General features: G+C 41.7%; 1 protein-coding gene across 2 annotated transcripts in view; it reads right to left on the reverse strand.

The window, feature by feature from the left end:
- Window positions 1-4,863: 4,863 nt before the first annotated feature.
- The window catches only part of USP32 (ubiquitin specific peptidase 32), a 198,092-nt gene continuing 180,904 nt past the window's right edge, over window positions 4,864-22,051 (reverse strand). For both annotated transcript variants that reach the window (XM_030881837.2, XM_030881838.3), the window contains exons 28-34: window positions 19,037-19,123; window positions 17,467-17,587; window positions 12,643-12,834; window positions 10,700-10,988; window positions 8,355-8,779; window positions 7,805-7,897; window positions 4,864-7,190 (exon numbers count right to left, since the gene is read on the reverse strand). In XM_030881837.2, coding sequence (XP_030737697.1) covers window positions 7,017-7,190; window positions 7,805-7,897; window positions 8,355-8,779; window positions 10,700-10,988; window positions 12,643-12,834; window positions 17,467-17,587; window positions 19,037-19,123 — 1,381 coding nt within the window. In that variant the 3' untranslated portion in view covers window positions 4,864-7,016. The remainder of the gene's footprint in view (window positions 7,191-7,804; window positions 7,898-8,354; window positions 8,780-10,699; window positions 10,989-12,642; window positions 12,835-17,466; window positions 17,588-19,036; window positions 19,124-22,051) is intronic.

The raw sequence follows: 22,051 nt of genomic DNA on the forward strand, positions 1-22,051 counted from the left end.
GGAACCTCAGTTCCCCCACTGGGGATTGAACCTGGGCCCTCAGCAGTGAAGGTGCCAAGTCCTAACCACTGGACCGCCAGGGAATTCCCTGTGCCCCCTGTTTCTTGTTTGTAGAAGCAAGCTGTGGTCTCCTAGGCCTTCCCTGAGTTCCAAAGAGCAGATTCAAGCAATGACCAATTAAGGAAGAGAGGGAATACAGAAACAAAGGAAAGGCAGTCAAGAAACAATAGTTCAGCTATGAAACAGTCCTAATTCCTCCTGAAGGGATATACATAAAAATCTGACACATACCTTTGAATTGTTCTGCAGAAACTAAGACCCACATGTGGTGGAGGAAGGCGACTGCATGCTGACCACAAGCATGTAGACCCCAGGGGGTTGACGTTGTCACGAAAAGCTTCACCCTGTTACCACGCACCGGAGGACCGAGCGTCAGCTGATCACGCACCCCAAGACCCCGCCCCTTTATCCCGAAAAACCTTGCGCCCAGGCCAGCCGGTAAAGCGGATCTGAGACAAACTTACGTCTCCATCTTCTCGGTTGCCACCCTCTCTATCAATAAACCTTCCTCTGCACCAAACTCCGGTATTTCGGTTTGTTTGGCCTCAGCACCGGGTACTTGAACTTGGGTTCGACAGCACTGTTGCTGGGGACCATTCTCCGGGAGCTCTTCAGGGATCAGCACTGCATCATGATCGACTTTTTTTTTTTTTTTTTTTTGGCCGCACAGCGAGTCTTGCACAGTTCCCCAACCAGGGATCGAATCCGGGGCCACGGCAGTGAAAGCCCCAAGTCCTAACCACTGGACTGCCAGGGAATTCCCCATGATCGACTTTCTGAATGCTTTAGTGTCCAAGGTGCTTAATTTTTATAAACAAATTTTAAAAAAATTTATTCATTTATCTATATTTGGCTGCGTTAGGTCTTCATTGTTGCGCGTGGGCTTTCTCTAGTTGCAGCGAGCGGGGGCTACTGTTCGTTAGACTGCGTGGGCTTCTCATTGCGGTGGCTTCTCTTGCTGTGGAAAATGGGTTCTGGGCGCGCGGTCTTCGGTAGTTGTGGCTCGCGGGCTCTAGAGCGCAGGCCCAGTAGTTGTGCGCATGGGCTTAGTTGCTCCATGTCATGTGGGATCTTCCTGGACCAGGGCTCAAACCCGTGTCCCGGGCATTGGCAGGTGGATTCTTAACCACTGCACCACCAGGGAAGCCCCCAGGTGCTTTACTGAACATCTGATCCAGAGTTCCCAGAGGCTGCTCAAGCAGCACCCCATCCCCCACCCTCACTTCAGCCTGAGCAACTCCAACCTCACCTGCTTCAGCTATAGGTCCTTCAGATAAAATACAGTTGGAGGGAGCTTCGCTGGTGGCGCAGGCCTCCAAGGATCTTGCACACGGCCACCAGCCCACTCTCCCTCCTGGCCCTCCTCTCCTCCGTTCTCGGGGCCACACTAGGCGGGCTCCTTTCTCTGGCTTGCCTTCCTTCTCTTTTTTCCGCAGCCCTTCTAGTTTTCCTCCCATTTCCTGCCTGTTTCCTTCTTTCTTTTTCCTCTACTTCCTTTGATCTTCTTGGAGCACTTGAAGCCTAGTTTCCACCTGCATTCCTCTTGGGCTTGTGGTAAAGTCCAAAGTTCATTATCAAGAGAAATTTCAGAAGTGGATTGTGTATTTGAAAAAGAGAAAGTTAAGTTACAGAAAGCACAAATTTGTTTATAACTAAGTGGTCTCAGATTAGTGTGTACTTAATGAAAACCATGGGAAAATGTTTTGCAACCATACCAAAATACTTGGCAATGTGAAACACTTTTATGAGAGCAGGTCTGACCTTCTCAGGCCTTCCCAACATGCTTCTCCTGCTTGTTATCTTCTACTATATGCCCCTCGTGCACCTTCAGCTCACCTCAAACGGCCTCCACAGCCTCTGGAACGCACCACCTCGGCTCCCTTTGCTGTTCAGACCACTACACTGCTCTGCACACTTCTGACAAGAAAATCCTGGTCTTGCTTCATGGCGCTGCTCACTTCCCTTTCCCGTATGGTTTTCCCTAAGTACTCTGCCAACAGCTACTGTCTAACGTCCTCAGTCAGCACGTCATCAGAGACAATTATACCTACCAATCCTCCTTAGGTGTATGCATATGCATATCATCTTTCCCTAATTAGACCGGAAGTAATGATTCATTCCCTGGAGCAGTGGTTTCCATAAATGACCAATCTGCAGGACAGTGCCAACTGGCTACAAAAGAATCTCCCCTGAGGAACTTATCAAAATGCAGATTCTGGGGCTTCCCTGGTGGCGCAGTGGTTAAGAATCCACCTGCCAATGCAGGGGACACAGGTTCGAGCCCTGGTCCAGGAAGATCCCACATGCCGCGGAGCAACTAAACCCATGCGCCACAACTACTGAGCCTGTGCTCTAGAGCCCACAAGCCACAACTACTGAGCCTGCGAGCCACAACTACTGAAGCCCACGCGCCTAGAGCCTGCGCTCTGCAACAAGAGAAGCCACCACAATGAGAAGCCTGCACACTGCAACCAAGAGTAGCCCCTGCTCGCCCCAACTAGAGATAGCCCGCGCACAGCAAAGAGGACCCAACACAGCCAAAAATAAATAAATTTATATTAAAAAACGCAGATTCTTGGACTGCTTGGGAGAAGATGATCTCATAAATCCGGGTGTCAATAGGCACAGAGCACAGATGTAATATGACAATGTGGGTGGGACTCTGGAATCAGCACATTTAACAAGCTGCCAGTTGATTTTGATGGTGCTCATGAATTGCCAGGTTGGGAACAGCTGCCCCCAGAGAATCTAGCACAGAGCTCTGTACCTAGAATGTGCTCATATGTCATTAGCTGTATGCTTCTTGACTGGTAATGAACTTGAACATAACATTATTGTTATGTTATACCTGTGTTCGGCTTCTCTAAGTGGGGAAAGAATACTATTATTTGAGTACCCAATAGGTGTCAGGGCCTGTGCCTATTTACATTCATTTATCTATTCCTTATAATAATCCTTTGAAGTAAAGTGATATTCTCATTGGGCATGAGAAATCTGAGGGTCTAAAGAACTTGTTTTAGTGCACGGTTGCTGTAATATAGCAAGACCTAGAATCTCTCCAAATCCATGACCTTTCTACTTACCAGAGGGCATAAAAGTGGTGGCTAGTATCTGGCTTGCAAATATGTTTTACTTGGACAGTACAATGTTTAAAAATGAAAAAACAAACCTGCCAACATGTCTAAATTGGATATTTTGTATATCTGGATTTCTGCTTCTCCTTAGGGGGAAAAAAAAGGTTTGGTCTAACACTGGGGCCCGCATTCCTGCATGGCAACAAATGGAGCCTTTAGAAGGATGTGTGCCCTACAACTCACCACTATTCCCCATTCTCATCCACAGCTGGACCAGCTTCTCTTACACTCTGTTCCCAACCTGGTCCCTATAGGTCTCTGAGTTTGCAACTCCTGCACTCTTATTTACTACCTTGCTTTCCACTGGTAGGAAGTTTGGCAAACCTAAAGTCAGCCTCTTTTTATTGCTCTATCACGTATGGGTCTCTGATCACAGACGTAGGCGTGTTTCTGACCTTCTGATTTCAATACTAAGAAACCTGGTGGTACATCATCAAGGAAAGCTGGGATCTCTGTTCCCTAAGCTGCACATTCTGGCTCTAGCCTAGTAAAATTCTATAGTCAACCTTTAAAATAGTTGGAGAAAATGTGGCAATTCATCTACTTGCTCCAATTCAATGGTATCTACAACTAAGAAAAGAACCCATAAGTGAGCAATGCCACCAAGTGGAAGGGAGATTCCACGTTGAACTGCCTTAGCCAGAGAGGCTGATGACCACTCTCAATTTACAGGGCCATTCAGGAACCAGAAATAAAATGCCTGCCCATCTCTATATGTTGTTTCTTTTCAAGATTGTCTTTTTTTTTTCATTAAAATATTATTTATTTTATATATTATTTACCTTCCATGTGCCAGGAACAATGTCTGAGATACAAAGATGAAGATATTCGAGGCTGTCTTTTAAAAAGCCAGAGACACAGACTGCACTTTGGAAGCCGTGCTTCATTTCTGATGACTTTTCTCATCCTTTTTCTGTTTGTTCGTTTCCTTAAACAAGCTACTATTGCTGCTGATTCAACATGTTTCATTCTATACATTTTTAATGTGTATTCCTGTTTTTTGGAGAATGTAAGCGGTGAGCTATCAAATTCTTTTAGTGTCAGTATGGCAAGGAAATACAAAAACCTCCTTGTATAGGACTGATCTCATGGGGGTAGGATTTCACATTCATTGAGCACTTCCCAAGAAACTGTGTCAGGCATTTATATACTTCATTTACTTAATATAAGCCCCAGAAGTAGGTATTCTGATTTTAAAGGTAAATAGATAGGATTGAATGTGAAGGACCCACAACTCTAAATCTTCGACTCTTCTCAACACTGTCAACTGCCTCCCTGGAGATCTCCCAGAACGACAACCAGGGATATCCCTGGTTTCTCAGAGCCCCCTAGAAATCCAGGATCATCTCAAGGCATTATACAAATAAGAAGTTGGCCTCTTCTTCACCTTATCTCTTAATCTGCAGGAAAACTATTGAGAAACCTCCTTCATCAATTCTCAGTTCCAAACCAGCAAGCCACCCTTCTCCCCAACCCCTTCAACGCCTTCGAAGCAATTTCCTAACAGGGATGTGGGCCAAATTTAATTCAATTTATCCGGTCACTGCAGGTATCTTGTTCTACCTTCAACACAGCTTGCATTCCCTCAGAGACAGAACCTCCAACTCTGTAAATCAGGTAGGTATTATTCAAGTTAGGAGAATTAAAACAGGGTCACAGAGAGGAAGGCTAAAGAATTTGACTTTTTTGTGTTTACTTGTATAGAGGAAAAACAGCACATAGATGCATCCACAGTATTTAATTTGTTTGGATAATAGTTACAGATAAACAGTTACACTCCATATACAATTACCAATACTTTTTTATACAGTTCATATTTCAGTACATCAACACTATTTTATTTACACTCTATTTATGTACATTAACATCTTTCTAAAGTCAGTGCATTGTCAACAAGTTTTATACAGTAATTTACAAAGTGAATGTAGTTAGTTAATTTAATAAATTTTCTGCTAATCATGAATTAAAAAAATTAATTACAACCAATATAACCAACACAGATCAAACAACATTAGTAGATTGTGCTACCTGCTTAAATAAAACATCTGTAAGGAAATTCTTTAAAATCTTCCACTTTTTCGTGGGACTTGTCCAGTTAGGAATGGACAGATTTTATACACTGAAAATCATGAAACTATAAAGTCTGTATTTTGTTTGACTTTATCACATTATACCATTTAGGCCACTCCTTCCTACCTGCAATTATAGGCTTCTTCTGAATAGGGTTTCAACTTAGATAGCCATTTATGACAACTTTTCCAAATGCTCTGAGGAGAACTGGATAGCAACCGACCTCAGATATCAGAACACAAATGCTTAATTACATTGGTACCTACTATCTATGAGGAAGGAAGGATAATGGAATCTGACAATTAATGAGAATCAGCTTCCAAGGTCCAGATGAATAAAAAAAGACTGAAAGAAAAGTGAAATATTTACTTCGAATACATATTTAAAAACAACACAGGAAAAAAATGTTGCCTGAAATAAATAACATTTATATACTTTTGTTCCAGTCTTGAATTATTGAAGGAAAAAATGAAGTGAGCAAAGAAACATAACTTTTGATGACCACTACTGTGAAATGTAAAAAAAAATAAAATAAAAAGGACAAACACCAAAATAAAAAAAGTATATGGACATGCAAACAAAAGTTTACTTCCTAAAACCACCAATTTCATTAAAAATACTTATACACTATCAATGTTTGGGATGTGTTTTGTTGTTAAATTTAATATGATGAGGGAAAATACCCCAATTAAGTTAACTTATAGCCCTTATAGCCATCAAATATGAACAAGTTCTGAAAAGTTTATTTGCACGTATTCTTTCTTTAAAGTGCAAAACAAAGAAACGAACAAACCACCACTAATTGTAAAATACCATCTAGCTTTGTTGCCACTTTCCCTCTCAGAAGCTCTCTGTGCAACAGTGCATGTAAAGATGGTGCAAATTTTGGCAACTCCCCTCCCACACTCAGCAGTGGTGGTAAACATTTTTGAGGGCTCTTGAAGTATCCTCAGAGTAGGCCGTCTCTATCTGGAGGGTTATTTTATTTTAGCTGCATCTCCCAGGACGCTTTTTTTTTTTTTTCCTGCAGGGTCTCCCAACCAAGGCCCTGGGTAGAAGGCACACAACTCTTAAGAGAGTCTCCCTTTCAGACTTACCACTTATATATGCCTCTGCTACCACCAGTGATTGGTTGTGTCTCAAACACAAACACAACAACAAAAACAAAAAGCAATAAAGACATAGAAAGAGTGGGAAAATGGTTTAAAAAGTAAATCGAAAAATCTGTGTCCATGCTGTAAGAATCCTTCGCACGCCTTCGTGATCTTGCTTTCTCCATGTGTCAGTCACTACAGTGGAATAAAACTTCAGGAAAAAGGAGGTAGCATGTCATGTCGTCCCTAGACAACACTACAATTTTTTGTTTTACTTTGACTCCAAGGAAATTCTTAGTATTTTGTTATGATTATTGGTAAACTATACTTGCTACATGTTTGTTCATATCTGGACAAGCACAACTTAGTTCTTATTTGGTCCCAGGTGGCTGGTGCCAAACCCTTTTGTTTACAGGCTAATGGTGGGCTCTGCCTGAAAGTTCTCTACCAGGGAGCTCGAGTGAGACACTTCCAAACAAAATTATTACTACTGTTATGTTAACTGCTATTTTAATTAGGATTTTTATTTTGTGCTTCAGGGTCACAGGATAAAATAACTACACATTTAGCTTGCCTTTCAGTGACGCTTTTGCCCTATGTCAGCTACAGGGAGTCATCTCCCTCATCACTAGCCTGTCTAGCAGCCAGAGTGGTAGCTTTACTGTAACACACAGTACTTTTTGTAATCAGACTCAAAGTCTTCGTCCATGCTGCTTGTGTCTGCCATCTTTTTGCCGTCAATCTTTGGCAGAAATTGTGCATAGTCTATCCCCTGCTGCTCATAGAAAAGAATGTAGGCAGAGTCGGTGTCAATTTCATCAGGGTGAAGTTCCTGAAGGAGCAAGAAAGGCTTTAACTAAAAAGCCATCACTATGCTGGCTCTTAATCCTCACCAGGGAAGGGAGGACCAACCCTCTTTAATTACTAAACCTAATTGCTTCCAATCAGCTTAATATTTTGGCTGTCTCATACCTGCCCCTAAAAAATAAGGCCCATTATTTTCAATGTTTGATTTTTTGGGGAAAATATTCATATCATAGACAAGTCAAAAGAATGACAAAAATGAAACAAAACAACCCATCAAATTCTACTAGCTCAAAAGATAAGAAATTTTTCTTATAACCAATACCTTCTTCCTCTTCATTGTTTTCATTCTCTGCTCTGCATAACCCCCCACCCCAACCAGGGATCAAACCCGGGGCCTCGCAGTGAAGGCGTCGAGTCCCAACCACTGGAGTGCCAGGGAATTCCCTGCATATCACTTTTATTCCTTTATACTGAAGGCATCTATATACTGATTCCCCCTTAGAGGAATTTTTTTTTTCTTTTTTCCTGATTCTAATAGCAATAACTATTTTCTATTCAGGAGAAAGTTCATTATTTCAACAAATGTCCTCCAGTTCTGTTGACATTTGTTTCTTTTATTCAAAGATTGGGGATATTTACCTTACAGCTGCTGTCATTGTAACAGTACCACCTGCTGTTTGGGTTTTTGGCATAAGTGACGTAATGGCCCCCGCCCAGAATTCCTGAATGGCACTATAAGAGAGAAGAAAGTGGAGGTATATTAGTAGTTGACAGGGCACAGTACTAGGATCCAATCAGGAAAACACTTTTGGGAAAAAAAAGTGTTTTCCTTCTTCCAAAAACAAATCAAAGAGGAAAACTGAAAATTTTAAAACTCTGAATCTTACCATTTTATTGTTGTAATTATTTTTGGAAAGCAAAAATTCCTTAGAAACACACAATTGTGAATGACTTGAACCTGTGATTCCGGTTATAATGATTACACGACTGTTCCCTTTATTACACTGCGAGCATCTTGGATTCTACCCAAAAGGCCAAGATATCTACTGCTAACTTTGTCTATCACCAAGCTCAATGACCAGCAAATAAGCAGGCCCTGAAAAAATGATGAATGAATGAATGAATGAAGATGAGCAAACAAACTCCTGAAAGTGCAGATCATTCTGAATACATACAACAAACCACTTACCGAAATTGCATATAGATTATAAATAGGCTTAACATGAATATCTTCTCTTTGGTCATCGGTGCTGTCTTCTTCACTGTGGTTTTCAAACTGACCATTGCTGTAGCCATTGCCACATGCCTCATGCTCATAAAGGAAGCCATTGGCCAAAGCTACTTCATGGTCCTGTGGGGTGACCAGCTCAGGCTGGCTGCCCCCCAGCATGTGCCCTCGGCTCAAGGCATCAGCCAGCTCACAAACTTGCCCAGCCCCGTTCTCTTTGCTGGCATCCAAGTTCTCCTTGCTACTTGACAGTTTATTTTTGCTGCCGATCTGGGGTAGCCGGAGCCTCCCTTTGCTCCTCCCTATAGTCCGAGGGCTGCTGTTAGGGCTGCTGTTTTTGCTGGAGGGACAGCTGGTTCCACTTTTTCTTGATAAAGAAGGTGAACCTGTGAACGGGAAGAAAAGATAAATCCAAATGCCACAAGTTAAACCAGCCACCAAATGCTAACTATGAAGTCAACTTCACAAGCGTACACATAAAGGGAAAGACAGGGGCGTCCTGACTGGCTACTCTTTATTCCTATTATGTGGACAGTAAGTTACATTCTTGTCTTCCTCAACACCAAACCCCTCAAGGCAGCAATGTCCTGAAACTGTGAAGTACAACTAAGTACAGACTTAGCAAATAGCAGAAAGATGATTTAGGACAGATTCAGTTCAAAACAATATTAGACTAAGGAGTCTTACAAATACATATTCTTCTTCTTTGTAAAATTAGATTAAAAAATACGATCACCAATTATTAAGCACTTACTATTGCTAGGCATGATATTGGGAACTCTATTATCTCTACCTCTCACAACAATCCTGTAAAGTAGTGGGCCATAAATAGCAACCCACCCCCTTATATACCCTTAAAAATTGTTGAGGACCTCTAGAACTTTTGTTTATGTAAGTTCTATCTATCAATATTTACCATACTAGAAATTAAAACTGAGGAATTTGAAAAACACAATATACAAGCATATATTTTTCTTTCTTTTTTAAATTAATTAATTAATTTTTGGTTGCATTGGGTCTTTGTTGCTGCACGCAGGCTTTCTCTAGTTGCGGTAAGCGGGAGCTACTCTTCTTTGCAGTGTGCTGGCTTCTTATTGCGGTGGCTTCTCTTGTTGCGGAGCACAGGCTCTAGGCATGCGGGCTTCAGTAGTTGTGGCATGCGGGCTCAGTAATTGTGGCTCTCGGGCTCTAGATTGCAGGTTCAGTAGTTGTGGTGCACGGGCTTAGTTGCTCCTTGGCATGTGGGATCTTCCCGGACCAGGGCTCAAACCCGTGTCCCCTGCACCACCAGGGAAGCCCCACACAAGCATATATTTCACTGACAATATCACACGTATTATTGGCTCTGACTCCGCTTGTGAGAGAATGAGAGTGGAAAGGCAAATACTTAGTATTTTTTCCTTTTTCTTTTTTTTTTTTGTGATATGCGGGCCTCTCACCGTTGTGGCCTCTCCCGCTGCGGAGCAGAGGCTGCGGACGTGCAGGCTCAGCGGCCATGGCTCACGGGCCCAGCCGCTCCGCGGCATGTAGGCTCCTCCTGGACCAGGGCATGAACCCGTGTCCCCTGCATCGGCAGGCGGACTCTCAACCACTGTGCCACCAGGAAAGCCCCTTCCTTTTTCTTTTTTTGTTGCCTTGCTGCGTGGCTTGTGGAATCTTAGTTTCCTGACCAGGGATTGAAACTTGGGCCACAGCAGAGAAAGCGCTGAGTCCTAACAACTGGATCACAAGGGAACCCCCAAATACTTAGTATTTTTATGAAAACAGTTCTGATCCTCCAGAAGGGGTCTCAGGGACTCTCTAGGGGTTCTCAGACTATATATTGAGAACCCCTGCTGTAAGGGAACAAGGATGACAACTATCATTCGTGATCACCAAATGTCAGGCTCTATGTAAAGTTCTTTACTCTTTTTCTTTTTTTAAATGTTTTGTTTGTTTTTTGGGTTTTTTTTGGCTACGCAGTACGGCATGTGGGATCTTAGTTCCCTGACCAGGGACTGAACCCGTGCCCGCTGCACTGGAAGCGCTAAGTCTTAACAACTGGACCCAGGGAAGTCCTAAAGTGCATTACTCTTGATGTATCAATTTCTCACTCTGTGAACTTAGTATTATCTTCATTATATGAATGAGAAAATAGATTTAACGAGGCTGTACTTCTTGCTAAAAGTCACATTTCAGACAGGTTCCTGTACAACCAAGCTGTTGCTCCAGAGTGGAAAACAGGGAAACACGCAGCCTAGAGGGATCCCTGGAGAGCCCTTGCAGAGTGATGTCTGGGCTCTGTGAAGTCCCCCAGGCCTCCTCACCTTTAGGGCTACAGATGACGTTCGCGCTGAGTGAGGATGGGCTCTTGCTCAGGAGCATGTTGGCTTCCCCAGCTGAGTTCTGAGCATCCATTTTCCTCACCTCTCCTGCCAGAACCCTGGGCTCAGAGAGGTCGTCCCCCTGGGGTGTGAGTGGTTTACGCTGACAGAGAGCTGGGTCTCTCGGCACCAAAAAAGCACTAGGGTCAAAACTCTCACGAGGAAATTTAACAATTTTCTGTGATTTTATCCATCGCCCATTTACAAATTGAAATCGTTTAAGATGAATAATCTGGAGAAGAATAGAAAACACTTGCATTAAAGAGTTCTGAAGATACAAAATACACATTAAAAATCCCCAAGTCTAATACACGTAAATGTTCCAAAAATATAACATAACTTTTTTTCCCCCAGAAGAATATATTTTATTATGTAACATAGTTAACGGTCAGGCCACTGCCCTTTAGCTATATGACTAACATGGTAATCCTCCTAATTTCCTTCAATATCCTAGGAGCCTATACTTGCATGTTCTCTGGGCTTGTGACACATGTGACCTTTACTTCTCTCCAATATCACAGAAGATCCATTCATAAACACACTCATGAGGATAGAATACTATATACTGAATGTTTTGAAGAAAAATGGAGGCGTTTTTTACAGATGAAACTTACCGAGTCTCCAATAGGAGGCCTCTTCCTTCTTACCACATCCTTTGGTTGCAACCACGGAGTTTCACTGTCCTGAAGAGCATAAGAATCTCCCTTCTCTTTTTCTTTTCAAGAGCAATGAATTCCTCTAGCCTTACGCAGTATTATGCTCTCTACTGTGGGCACAGATATTTGGGTGGCTCCCTCTACCCTAAATGCTTAATAATTTACTGTTTATATAAAGAGAACCCCTTTCTAAGGGGGATGCTGGTGTGTGGATTTAACAGAAGCCCACCAAGCTCTCAATATAACATCTATTCCTCATTATTCTTTAAAGACCTCAAAAACATAGTTTTACAAATGCCAATACTTCATGATATGTTTTATGTGATGGTTACATGAGTATATATAACTGTCAAACTCATCAAACTAGACATTTAAAATCTATGAATTTAATTCCATGTTAACTATACCTCAATTAAAAAAAAAAAAACTTCCCCCTTCCCACCTACCTGTTCCCAAGCCTGTCCCTGTGCTCTGCTTCCCATCCCTCGAGCTAGCTAATCAGCATTAGTAATTTCTTGTGCATCCTTCCCTGGAAAGTTGTTCTGGTCTACATTCACAGTCTCACAGAGTAGTAGGAAGAAGATATGAATAAAAAAATACACACAAGGTCTGGTTAAAATACACCAGTGCCTCACATTTGATATGATTTCCTCCCTTAAGGAAAAAACTTTCTTAAATGAATAGGAAGAACTGACACCTCAAACTTTCTTGACAAGCAACAGGTGAGTCTCCTAATCCATGAATGGAGAAGGCAGAAGTACATCAAATCAGAAAGAATATGTAAGCCCCAGTGCACTTGTGCCTTCACATTTAATTCAGCAGCGTGTTGTGGCCATGTGATGAAGCACAGCGGGATTGGAGGTTCAGCCTCTGTTCTCTTCTGTAGTCCATAAAGCACAAGCCTAAAGCTTCCTCTCTCCCTAGAGCCAGGAGTGCTTTCACCTTTTCCTGAAGTTCAAATTCACCAGGTTGTACCACTCGTGGCACTTCTCATATATTGCACTTAATGCAGTTACTGGTCTATATGACTTCTCTCCCCTTCTAGGCTGTATGCTCTTTAGGATACAAAACTAGCAAATATCTGTAGTACAATTCATCTCTGTGTGCAACAGCAAATGTGTTTTAAACACTGCTGCAGGAAGGGTCTTATTCTCAAAAACTCTTATTTGTTCCCCACTTCTTTCCTTCAAGCTAGACTCTTGCTCTCTCAGAGGTGGGACTGTAACATACCAGAATGGGGGGGAGCCTCCAGAGATCTAGTTTCTTGGTTGCCAAGCAGTGGGTCTTACACTTGGAGCAGTAGTACATCTCATTTTCCCCCAGCTCCTCCTCACTGGTGAAAGCACGCAGGCAGCTGTCCAGGTTGATGGGTTCAGCTTGTGCTCGCCGACTCTGCTCCACACTCTCGTGCTCATCTACAACCTGCAGGTGGAGGGGACAGGAGGAACGGGAGAAGGGGTGGGTGGGAGGGAGGGGGTTTAAAATGGTCACTTGCTATGCATCATCCTCATTTACTTTACATGAGGAAAAAAATACAACCCAAACTAGAGTCTGAGCAAATAGGGCATTTGTACATTTATTCACAAATATAACATCAATAACATCCTTGATCAAATTTCTATTTATATGACCACAGCTTTTTGGGGAAAAATTTCTGCATGCTTCCAAATGACAAAAACAAACAAGGAATTGCCTGTTTATTTTACAATTTGAAATCCTAAAACAGCTTACATGTGGACTGGCTCTCAAGGCAGGGTGTTGAGATTAGGCCATTTATTTATTTATGTATTTGCGGTACGCGGGCCTCTCACTGCTGTGGCCTCTCCCGTTGCGGAGCACATGCTCCGGACGCGCAGGCCCAGCGGCCATGGCCCACGGGCCCAGCCGCTCCACAGCATGTGGGATCCTCCCAGACCGGGGCACGAACCCGTGTCCCCTGCATCGGCAGGCGGACTCTCAACCACTGCAACACCAGGGAAGCCCAGGCCATTTATTTTTTAACAGGGACACAGAACATTATTAGTATGCTGCAGGCTTTACAGAGGCTAGGAGAAATAATATCACTGAAACACAGATGCCAGATCTGGATTAAATAAGAAAGGATACAGAAAAGCTCACCTTAAGAGGACAACCCCCAGGGCATTAAAACTCACAGGCTACAACTCATTTGCATATTGGTGCCAAGTAACACAGAGTTATCAAAATACCATGTGTATTGTTATCTGTCTCCTGCCTCTTGGTGCCTTTCTATCTGAGATGGCAATAAAAGGAACAGCAAGCTCAAAAAAGCCTGATTTTGCTGAGAAGACCCCTAATACCTGCCCAAACCTCTGTGGTTCCTGTTAACCAGCATGCTAGGCTTTGAAGCAAGGAGGAGGTAAATATGAGGAAGGAGAGAGCAAAGGGGGGTAGATGTGCAAGGATGTATGTTGGAAGTGGCGTGGGAATCAGGAGGAAGGAGACAAGGAGGGGCCTAGAATGCAACAGAAAGGAAGGATTTTTCCCTCTCCAATTCTTGGCTGCCACTTACTAAGCAATCAAGAACCACGGCAGGTGAGGCATACATAGCATGACTACGAATGACCGTGAGAGACTCCACAGGGATCAAATCGCAGGGTGGGGCCGGGAGGACATGGACGACAATGAATGCCTCTCTTTTTGACAAAGGTCACATACAGGTCCCTCACTCCACTTATTACTCCTTCCTTCCGGAGGTGAATTGGTTCTCTCTGCCTGAGACAATTTCCCTCAAGTTTTCCTTCCTGAGCTCACAGTTTAGAACAGATTTTCAGGTGTGACTTTTTCCCTACGTGAGAAGATGGCTGAGTCACAGGCTGTCAAATGTTTTTATAAACTATCAAGGTTGGGGTTGATTATGCAATGAAGAGTTTTAGCATTGCATCACCATCCATTTCTAAGGAGCTTATTTAAAAAGGGGAACTTAGAGGAAATCTCTTTTTTTTCCGGAAGGAAAATCTGGCTTGACCTTGACTTCTTTTCTGATATTAACTCTCATCATTTTTAGGGCTGGTCATCCAAGGGAAAAACTGACATGCTTCAAAAGGAAACATGCTGTATCATGGTGGTTAGAATCAGAGTAGAAAAAGAGGTGTATTAAATATAGTACTGTCTCTTTTCTCACAGCCAGTTAAACATTATCTGTATTATTACCTCTACCAGGGATGCCTTATGGCCAACCACAAATTATAGTAACTAAGTAAAGAATGTTGATTTTTATTGACTATATTTTCTATAGAACACACAGGCTATAGAGCTGGATGGAGACAGGGAGGAAGGAGATGGATGAAAAACATATCTGTGGACAAAAATAATTTTTATTTATTAATAAAATTTCCCTAAATGACAAAGATTCCCTTTACCTCTTGGGATCCATTCCCAGATCCTCTACAATTATTCAAATAGTCTAAATTATTATTGGCACCCTCTTCCTTCTTTTTTTTAAATCTAAGTTGCTTGAAAGCTCATCCTTAGCCCAAAACATAAAGGAATGAAATAATAAGCTTTCATACATTATAAGACTATTAGAAAAAGAGGGAGATCTGAGAAGTTATCTAGTTTAATTTTTTACTAAGGAATATGAGGTCCAAACGGGAAAAGTAAAAAGAATAAGCACAATTGCCTATATTTTTCCCTCCTTACCAAATAAAACATTCATGTAGAAATTCTGGAAAGCAGTGAAAAATGTAAGAAGGCAGGAAACCTTTTATACTCTTAATATAAAGGCAAACTGTCAAAATATTGGCAGATTTTCTTCTGCCCTTTTTTTTATACGAAGAGATTTTTCAGTGTATGCAATTTTATGTCTTTTTTTTCAATTTTATATCTTGCTTTATAAAAAACTTTACAAGACATCATAAGCATCTCTATGTATGTCGGGAAAAACTCCTGGTAGCCAGCATTTTCAATGGCTGCATAATATTTTATCCAATTTCTATACCACATGCCTCTAATGTGGGACAAATACAAGTTGCTTCTAATTTTTTACTATTCTAACAAATGCTAAGATGAAATCTGTCAACAAATCACAGAGTATTTCCCTAGGATAAATTCTTAAAAGGGGAATTACTGGAATAAAAACCATAAAACATACAGGCAACAATCTCAATTTTGAATCTCCTTTGTCTACGTGACTCTCCAAGCACATGCAGAAACCACATGTAGGAAGAAATTAGTCATGTGGCCCCATTCCCCAGAAAGGAAGGATATCGCAATAGCAGCTTGGTTTCCATGGTATCCTAAGAGCATCACTGAAAATGGAAGTGGGATGAGATTTAACAGGTCACGTAGGTCCCTCTTCCTATAAAGCAGGATGTCCTCCAGAGTTTTTCAGATTGCACACTGGGCTTGTTAAAAAGGGAAAGAGATTTACAGCCAAATAATTTTTCATCTTTGACAGGAGTATCTTGTCACAATAATGTCCTGTTGGATTTTGTGCTGATGAAGATTTAAGAATCTTTCTTTCAATTGCTAAAATTTTCCCTCTTTAAAGTAACCATGGTTGAGGTTATTGAATTACCTTGCTACAGTGAGCATAATCTGCCAAAACATCTACTTCTCTTCAGCTACCTTTAGCCCAATGATCCTTCATTTGGCCAAGTATCCACAAATAGTACTCATCCTTGGCTAGTGAGAGCCTTACGGTGTGTGGGGGCGTATTTAGGGATCCAAATAGGGAATTTGGTCTGGAACTGGAGTTCCCCCACTCCTCAATAGCACAAAAAGACAGAAAAGTCCATAGAGAACAGACTTGTGGTTGCCAAGGGGTCGGGGAGGGTTGGATTGGGAGTTTGGGATTAGCAGACGAGAACTATTATATGTGCATTATATATGCGAATGGATAAACAACAAGATCCTATTATATAGCACAGGGAACTATAATCAGTAACCTGTAATAAACCATAATGGAAAAGAATATAAAAAAGAATATATACTTATGTATAACAGAATCACTTTGCTGTACACCAGAAACACAACATTATAAGTCAATTATACTTAAAAAGAAAAAAAAGACAGAAAAGTTAATTTTCGTTACTAACTTATCTAAAGGGAATGCCTTAAGAAACAGTGAAGGAAATTTCCATCAAGAATCATATAAATGGGCTTCCCTGGTGGCGGCGCAGTGGTTGAGAGTCCGCCTGCCGATGCAGGGGACACGGGTTCGTGCCCCGGTCCGGGAGGATCCCACATGCCACGGAGCGGCTGGACCCGTGAGCCATGGCCGCTGAGCCTGCACGGGCCGGAGCCTGTGCTCCGCAATGGGAGAGGCCACAACAGTGAGAGGCCCGCGTACAGCAAAAAAAAAAAAAGAATCATATAAATGCAAAAGCCACTACTACTCTTCCTGTGACTAAAACAACTCCTTTGATTCTGTTGCTTTTACATCTCCACCAGATTCTTCATATCTCTACACACAAGCTATCTAGTCAATCTACTCTTCAAACAATATTTAGCAAACATTTTTAGATATGGAGGTAGTATTCTTTTGGAAGTTACATTTTCAAAGTTTAATGACTGCTCCAGCCAGAGTGGCAGTAGAGGAAGGCTAAGTGTGAAGAACAGGCATGGAGATGTACTCTTAGGTGTCTTGAAACATTCAGTTCTTTCTCTAATTTTCTGATCACTGTGCCCATTAAAGGTAGCAGCTATAGCCCTGGAATGCACTTGGGCTAAGTAATAGTGGTTACCAAATGCTGCAGCTTCAATAATAATTAATAAACAGGCAGAGAGACTGGCATGCTTGATATGTCATGGCCAGAGAATATAACTTCTTAATTATGTCCAAAGTTTTGTTTCAAGATTTACTTATTATTAACATTTTTGAAATTCAATGCCCCAATACAATTAACTCTACAAGTGGGAAAACTGAAACATCCACATAATCATGTTAATATATTTAAGTGCCACAGAGAATGCCAATGAATGTTTTTCTAGCTGTTTTTAAACTGTCTGAAAATAGAAATGGCATGATACAGTTAAGCTGGGAAAAATTTTACATAAGAAAACCACCATCTTACGATGGCTTTGAGTACTTACCCTTTCCTGTGATGTTTGATAGCGGAGGTGAAGGGCCGTGGGGTCCCAATCCACAGCGATATAGGCATTTCCAATGAAAGCTCTGTCTTCCCCACAATCAATTTTACAGCCCCTGCAAAATCTAAAGGGGGAAAAAAGATCTACTGAGGAAAGAGTAATTATGAAGGGATCTAAATTTTCTTTATCAGAAATATTCTCCCCGGGAATTCCCTGGAGGTCCAGTGGTTAGGACTTGTCGCTTTCACTGCCACGGCCTGGGTTGAATCCCTGGTAGGGGAACTAAGATCCTGCAAGCTGTGGGGCGTGGCCAAACAACACAAAGAACCCCCAAAACTCTCCCTTTCTACTTCTTCTCTTTTTTTTGAAAACAAATTTGTTTATTTATTTATGGCTGCGTTGGGTCTTTGTTGCTGCCTGCGGGCTTTCTCTAATTGCGTTGGGGGGGGCTACTCTTCACTGCAATGCGCGGGCTTCTTACTGCAGTGGCGTCTCTTGTTGTGGAGCATGGGTCCTAGGTGCACGGGCTTCAGTAGTTGTGGCACATGGGCTCAGTAGTTGTGGCTCGCGGGCTCTAGAGCGCGCAGACTCAGTAGTTGTGGCGCACAGACTTAGCTGCCGTGCGGCATGTGGGATCTTCTAGGACCAGGGCTCAAACCCATGTCCCCTGCATTGGCAGGCGAACTCCTAACCACTACGCCACCAGGGAAGTCCCCCTTTCTACTTCTCTACTTTCCTTCTTGGGCATCCCAATTTGTCATGGGCTTCTAACTTCAGACTGATAAATGCATGAATATGTACTAGTAATTATTATTATTTCAGGGAATCCTGCTTATCACTTCTCAAATCTTTGGTTTTTCAAGGTACTTGATAACCATTTGTAAATCCACATGAATATGCGGACTTTATGGCAAATAAATGATATGGGAATTGACTATCTGAGACCATACACCCTCAAGAAATTCTAAATTCAGTTATTAAATGCTTGGAGGTAGGACAATTTATCTGGCATAACCATGCCTATTTCCTTGTTTGTAAAATGGCACATTAAATAAATATATATAAAAATTTATGGGGGCGGGGAGGGAACCATGACAAAGGCCATGGTTCCAAGGCCTATACAGACTCAGTTTGCTAAAGCCTATTACAGTTCTCTGAAGGCTGACTTCAGTACTCAGGCATTTTCCAAGCTGGGACAGTAATGGCCAATCAAACTCCATAACTCTTCTAAAAACCAAAAATAGACTTCCAGCAAGGTCTAGTAAATAGACTATGTCTTACTGGGCTCAGAATTGCTAAACTGATTTATATCTAAGGAGCAGAAGGTATAGAATGATAAATGTTAGTCATAAACTATGAATTTGATGAGGATTGTAGAGTTTACAAAACCAGCTAAATCTCAAGAGCAAAACTTAGCTATTGACCTCACGGAAGAGATGAATGAAGAATTCCTAAGTTTATTTCAAGCTTTTCATTATTCATTATTACTTCTAGAAACTGGAAACGTTATGAAAAGGGTATAATATCTGAAGCTGCAATTCTAAAATTTTTCTTTTGCAGAAGGTCACTTTACCTATACCATGGGCACCAAGCACAGGAGTTCCCATCTTTCTGCACAACTCGTAGAGTGAATGGATACTGATAACCCATACTGTCATCACTGAAACAGAACATAAACCAAAGAGTATAAGAAACATTTCTTAGTTGAGGTCTCTTTCATCTTCTCTTGAACTAACCCTAGAAAGAGGCATCTGTCAGAGCAGTATGTTCACATTGACAGCTCAATGCTGGTTATCCTAACCCATTAACTGCAGCCCTGTGCAACCACACTCAGGGCTCCCTGCTTATAGAGGGGGAGACACAGCAGACTGCCAGATGTCTCTGAGCGAGTCCATGTGGTCCACGTAAATTTCATAAAAATAAGCTAATCATGAAATCAAATGCTAATTATCCTTCAGCCCTAATTCTATCAAGAGATTTAATTCACATTAAACCAGACCTCTTCCATGACAAGAACACTGACAGACCACAGAAAGCTGAAAGGTCATAACGGTATTAGAGGAGTTGACTGACTATATATTTAGAAGCTTCTTTAATGAGAATCCCTGATGTGGTACATGACAGATACCCCCTTTCCTTGCCTTAACTATCTAAAGCTATAAGCTACGTAACATTTTTAGGGTAATGTCTTAACTGCAAGATAGCTTTGCGAGTTCTCCAACTTTAAAAAAATTTATTCATCCTTGCCCCAATAAGAAGCAATGCAATGACTATAACATAAGAGCAATATACTTTATGGATCATTTGGCAATTTGTAGTGGCTATTGCATGGCTGCTCAAGGTAATAAAACCATGATAAGGACTCACTGTAAGGGCAACAGTGAGTATCATGCCTGTCACAGCAGTTCCCAGCTTTCTGCATAACTTGTTGATTGAATGACTATTGATAGCCCATGCTGCCCAGTATCATGTCAATGAAAACCAGGTCAATGGTAAGTAAGGAATCCAAAGAAAGATAAAGGGACAAAACAACCAGGTAGCACTCTGGCAGAGAACTGTGCAGCACCCTCTTCTAAAAAGTCTCTTTACTTTGTTGCTCTAACGGAAACCTGGCTTTCCTGAGGACTCCGCTTCCAGTTCACCTCTTAAGTGCTAGCTTTCTTCTCATACACCCCAGAACCTGAAGGTGATATGGGTCTCCTCCTTACTCCTCTTTACCACTTCTGGTAAAATTCTGGTTTCTATGTAGCATCTGCTACTGAATTATACCACCTGCTTGCTATTCCTCCTTGGTAGGGACATTTTTTCTTTAGTCACTAAAGATTTTAGAACGCAGTTCACTGTTTTTCTCTCTGTCACTTCCATCATACTCTTGGTGACTTCAATGTAACTTACCTAACAACTCCTTGGCCTTCTCTCTTCCAACAATAATCTCCATTCTATATTGATCTACCCTCTCCAATGGTCATATTCTAGATCTTGTCAATTGATGGTGGCTATTACATGGCTGCTGAAGGTAATGAAGCCATGATAAGGTCTTTACCATCTCCAAAAATCTCAATTCCAAACATCCTACTTTGAAACAAACATTTCCTATCTTCTTGGATCACTTATTCAAGTATCACTACTCTAACAATTCTTTGACCCAACATAAACCTCCAATCACTGCCCTCAAATCCTCACTTTCCTCCTTATCCACTGTCCCTCAAACTAATCATCTTCTGCATGGATCCTCAATTCCAGGAATTTGTCCATTTAATCTAAATTTTCAAATTTATTGACATGAATACTCAGAAAAGTAGAGAACTGTACAATGAACAGCACCCAACTACAATTAATCATCGACTCTTGGCCACTCTTATTTCATCTATACCCTTACCTAGCCCCACTAGATTCTTTTATTCCATTTTTTAAAAATGTGGTACAATATACATAAAATTTACTATTTAATCATTTTAAGTGTACAACTCAGAGGCATTAGGTACATTCACAATGTTGTGCAATTATCACTACCACCCAGCTCCAGAACCTTTTTATCTTCTCAAACAGAAACTCTATCCATTAAGCAATAATAAATTCCCCTCCCCCCAGACCTTGTTAACCTCTAATCTACTTTCTGTCTATAAACTTGCCTATTCGAGATACACCTCATAAAAGTGGAATCATACAAATATTTGTCCTTTTGTGTCTAGCTTATTTCACTGAGTGTAATGTCTTCAAGGCTCATCCATGTTGTAGTATGTATCAGAACTCCATTCCTTTTTATGGCTGAATAATACTCCACTGTATGTATATACCACATTTTGTTTATCCATTCATCTCTTGATGGACTTCTGGGTTGTTTCCACCTCTTGGCTACTGTGACTCACTAGATACTTTTGAAGAAAATCAGAGGCATTTTATCATTTTCATCCATAAATATTTCACTGTGTTATCTCTAAAAGATAAGCCCTTATTATTCTTTTAATGTCTGTAGGACCATCTTCTCTTTAACCTACTCTAACCTCTGTGTCTTTTTTTTTTTTTTTTTTGGCGGTATGTGGGCCTCTCACTGTTGTGGCCTCTCCCGCTGTGGAGCACAGGCTCCGGATGCCCAGGCTCAGCGGCCATGGCCCACGGGCCCAGCCGCTCCGCGGCATGTGGGATCCTCCCAGACCGGGTCACGAACCCGTGTCCCCTGCATCGGCAGGCAGACTCTCAACCACTGCACCACCAGGGAAGCCCTAACCTCTGTGTCTTCATCTACACCACTCCACTAAGACAGCTTTTGCAAGGTCACCAAAGACTGCCATTTTATCAAATCCAGTGGTCAATTCCCAGTCCTTCTCTTAATCTGACCAGTCCTCCCTTAAACACTATCTTCACTTAACTTCTGGGACACTACTCACTCCTGGTTTTCTTCTTACTTCACTGGCTGTTCCTTCTGAATCTCCTTTGTTGTCTCTCCCTCCATTATTCAGCCTCTAAATGCTGGAATGCATCAGGAATTAGATCTTAGGCATCTTTTCTCTTACTATCTAAATAATATCAACTGGTCTCAGGGCTTTAAATACCAACTATTTGCTGATGAAACCTATATTTATACCTC

This window comes from Globicephala melas, chromosome 20, assembly GCF_963455315.2.
Source record: "Globicephala melas chromosome 20, mGloMel1.2, whole genome shotgun sequence".
NCBI lineage: Eukaryota > Metazoa > Chordata > Mammalia > Artiodactyla > Delphinidae > Globicephala > Globicephala melas.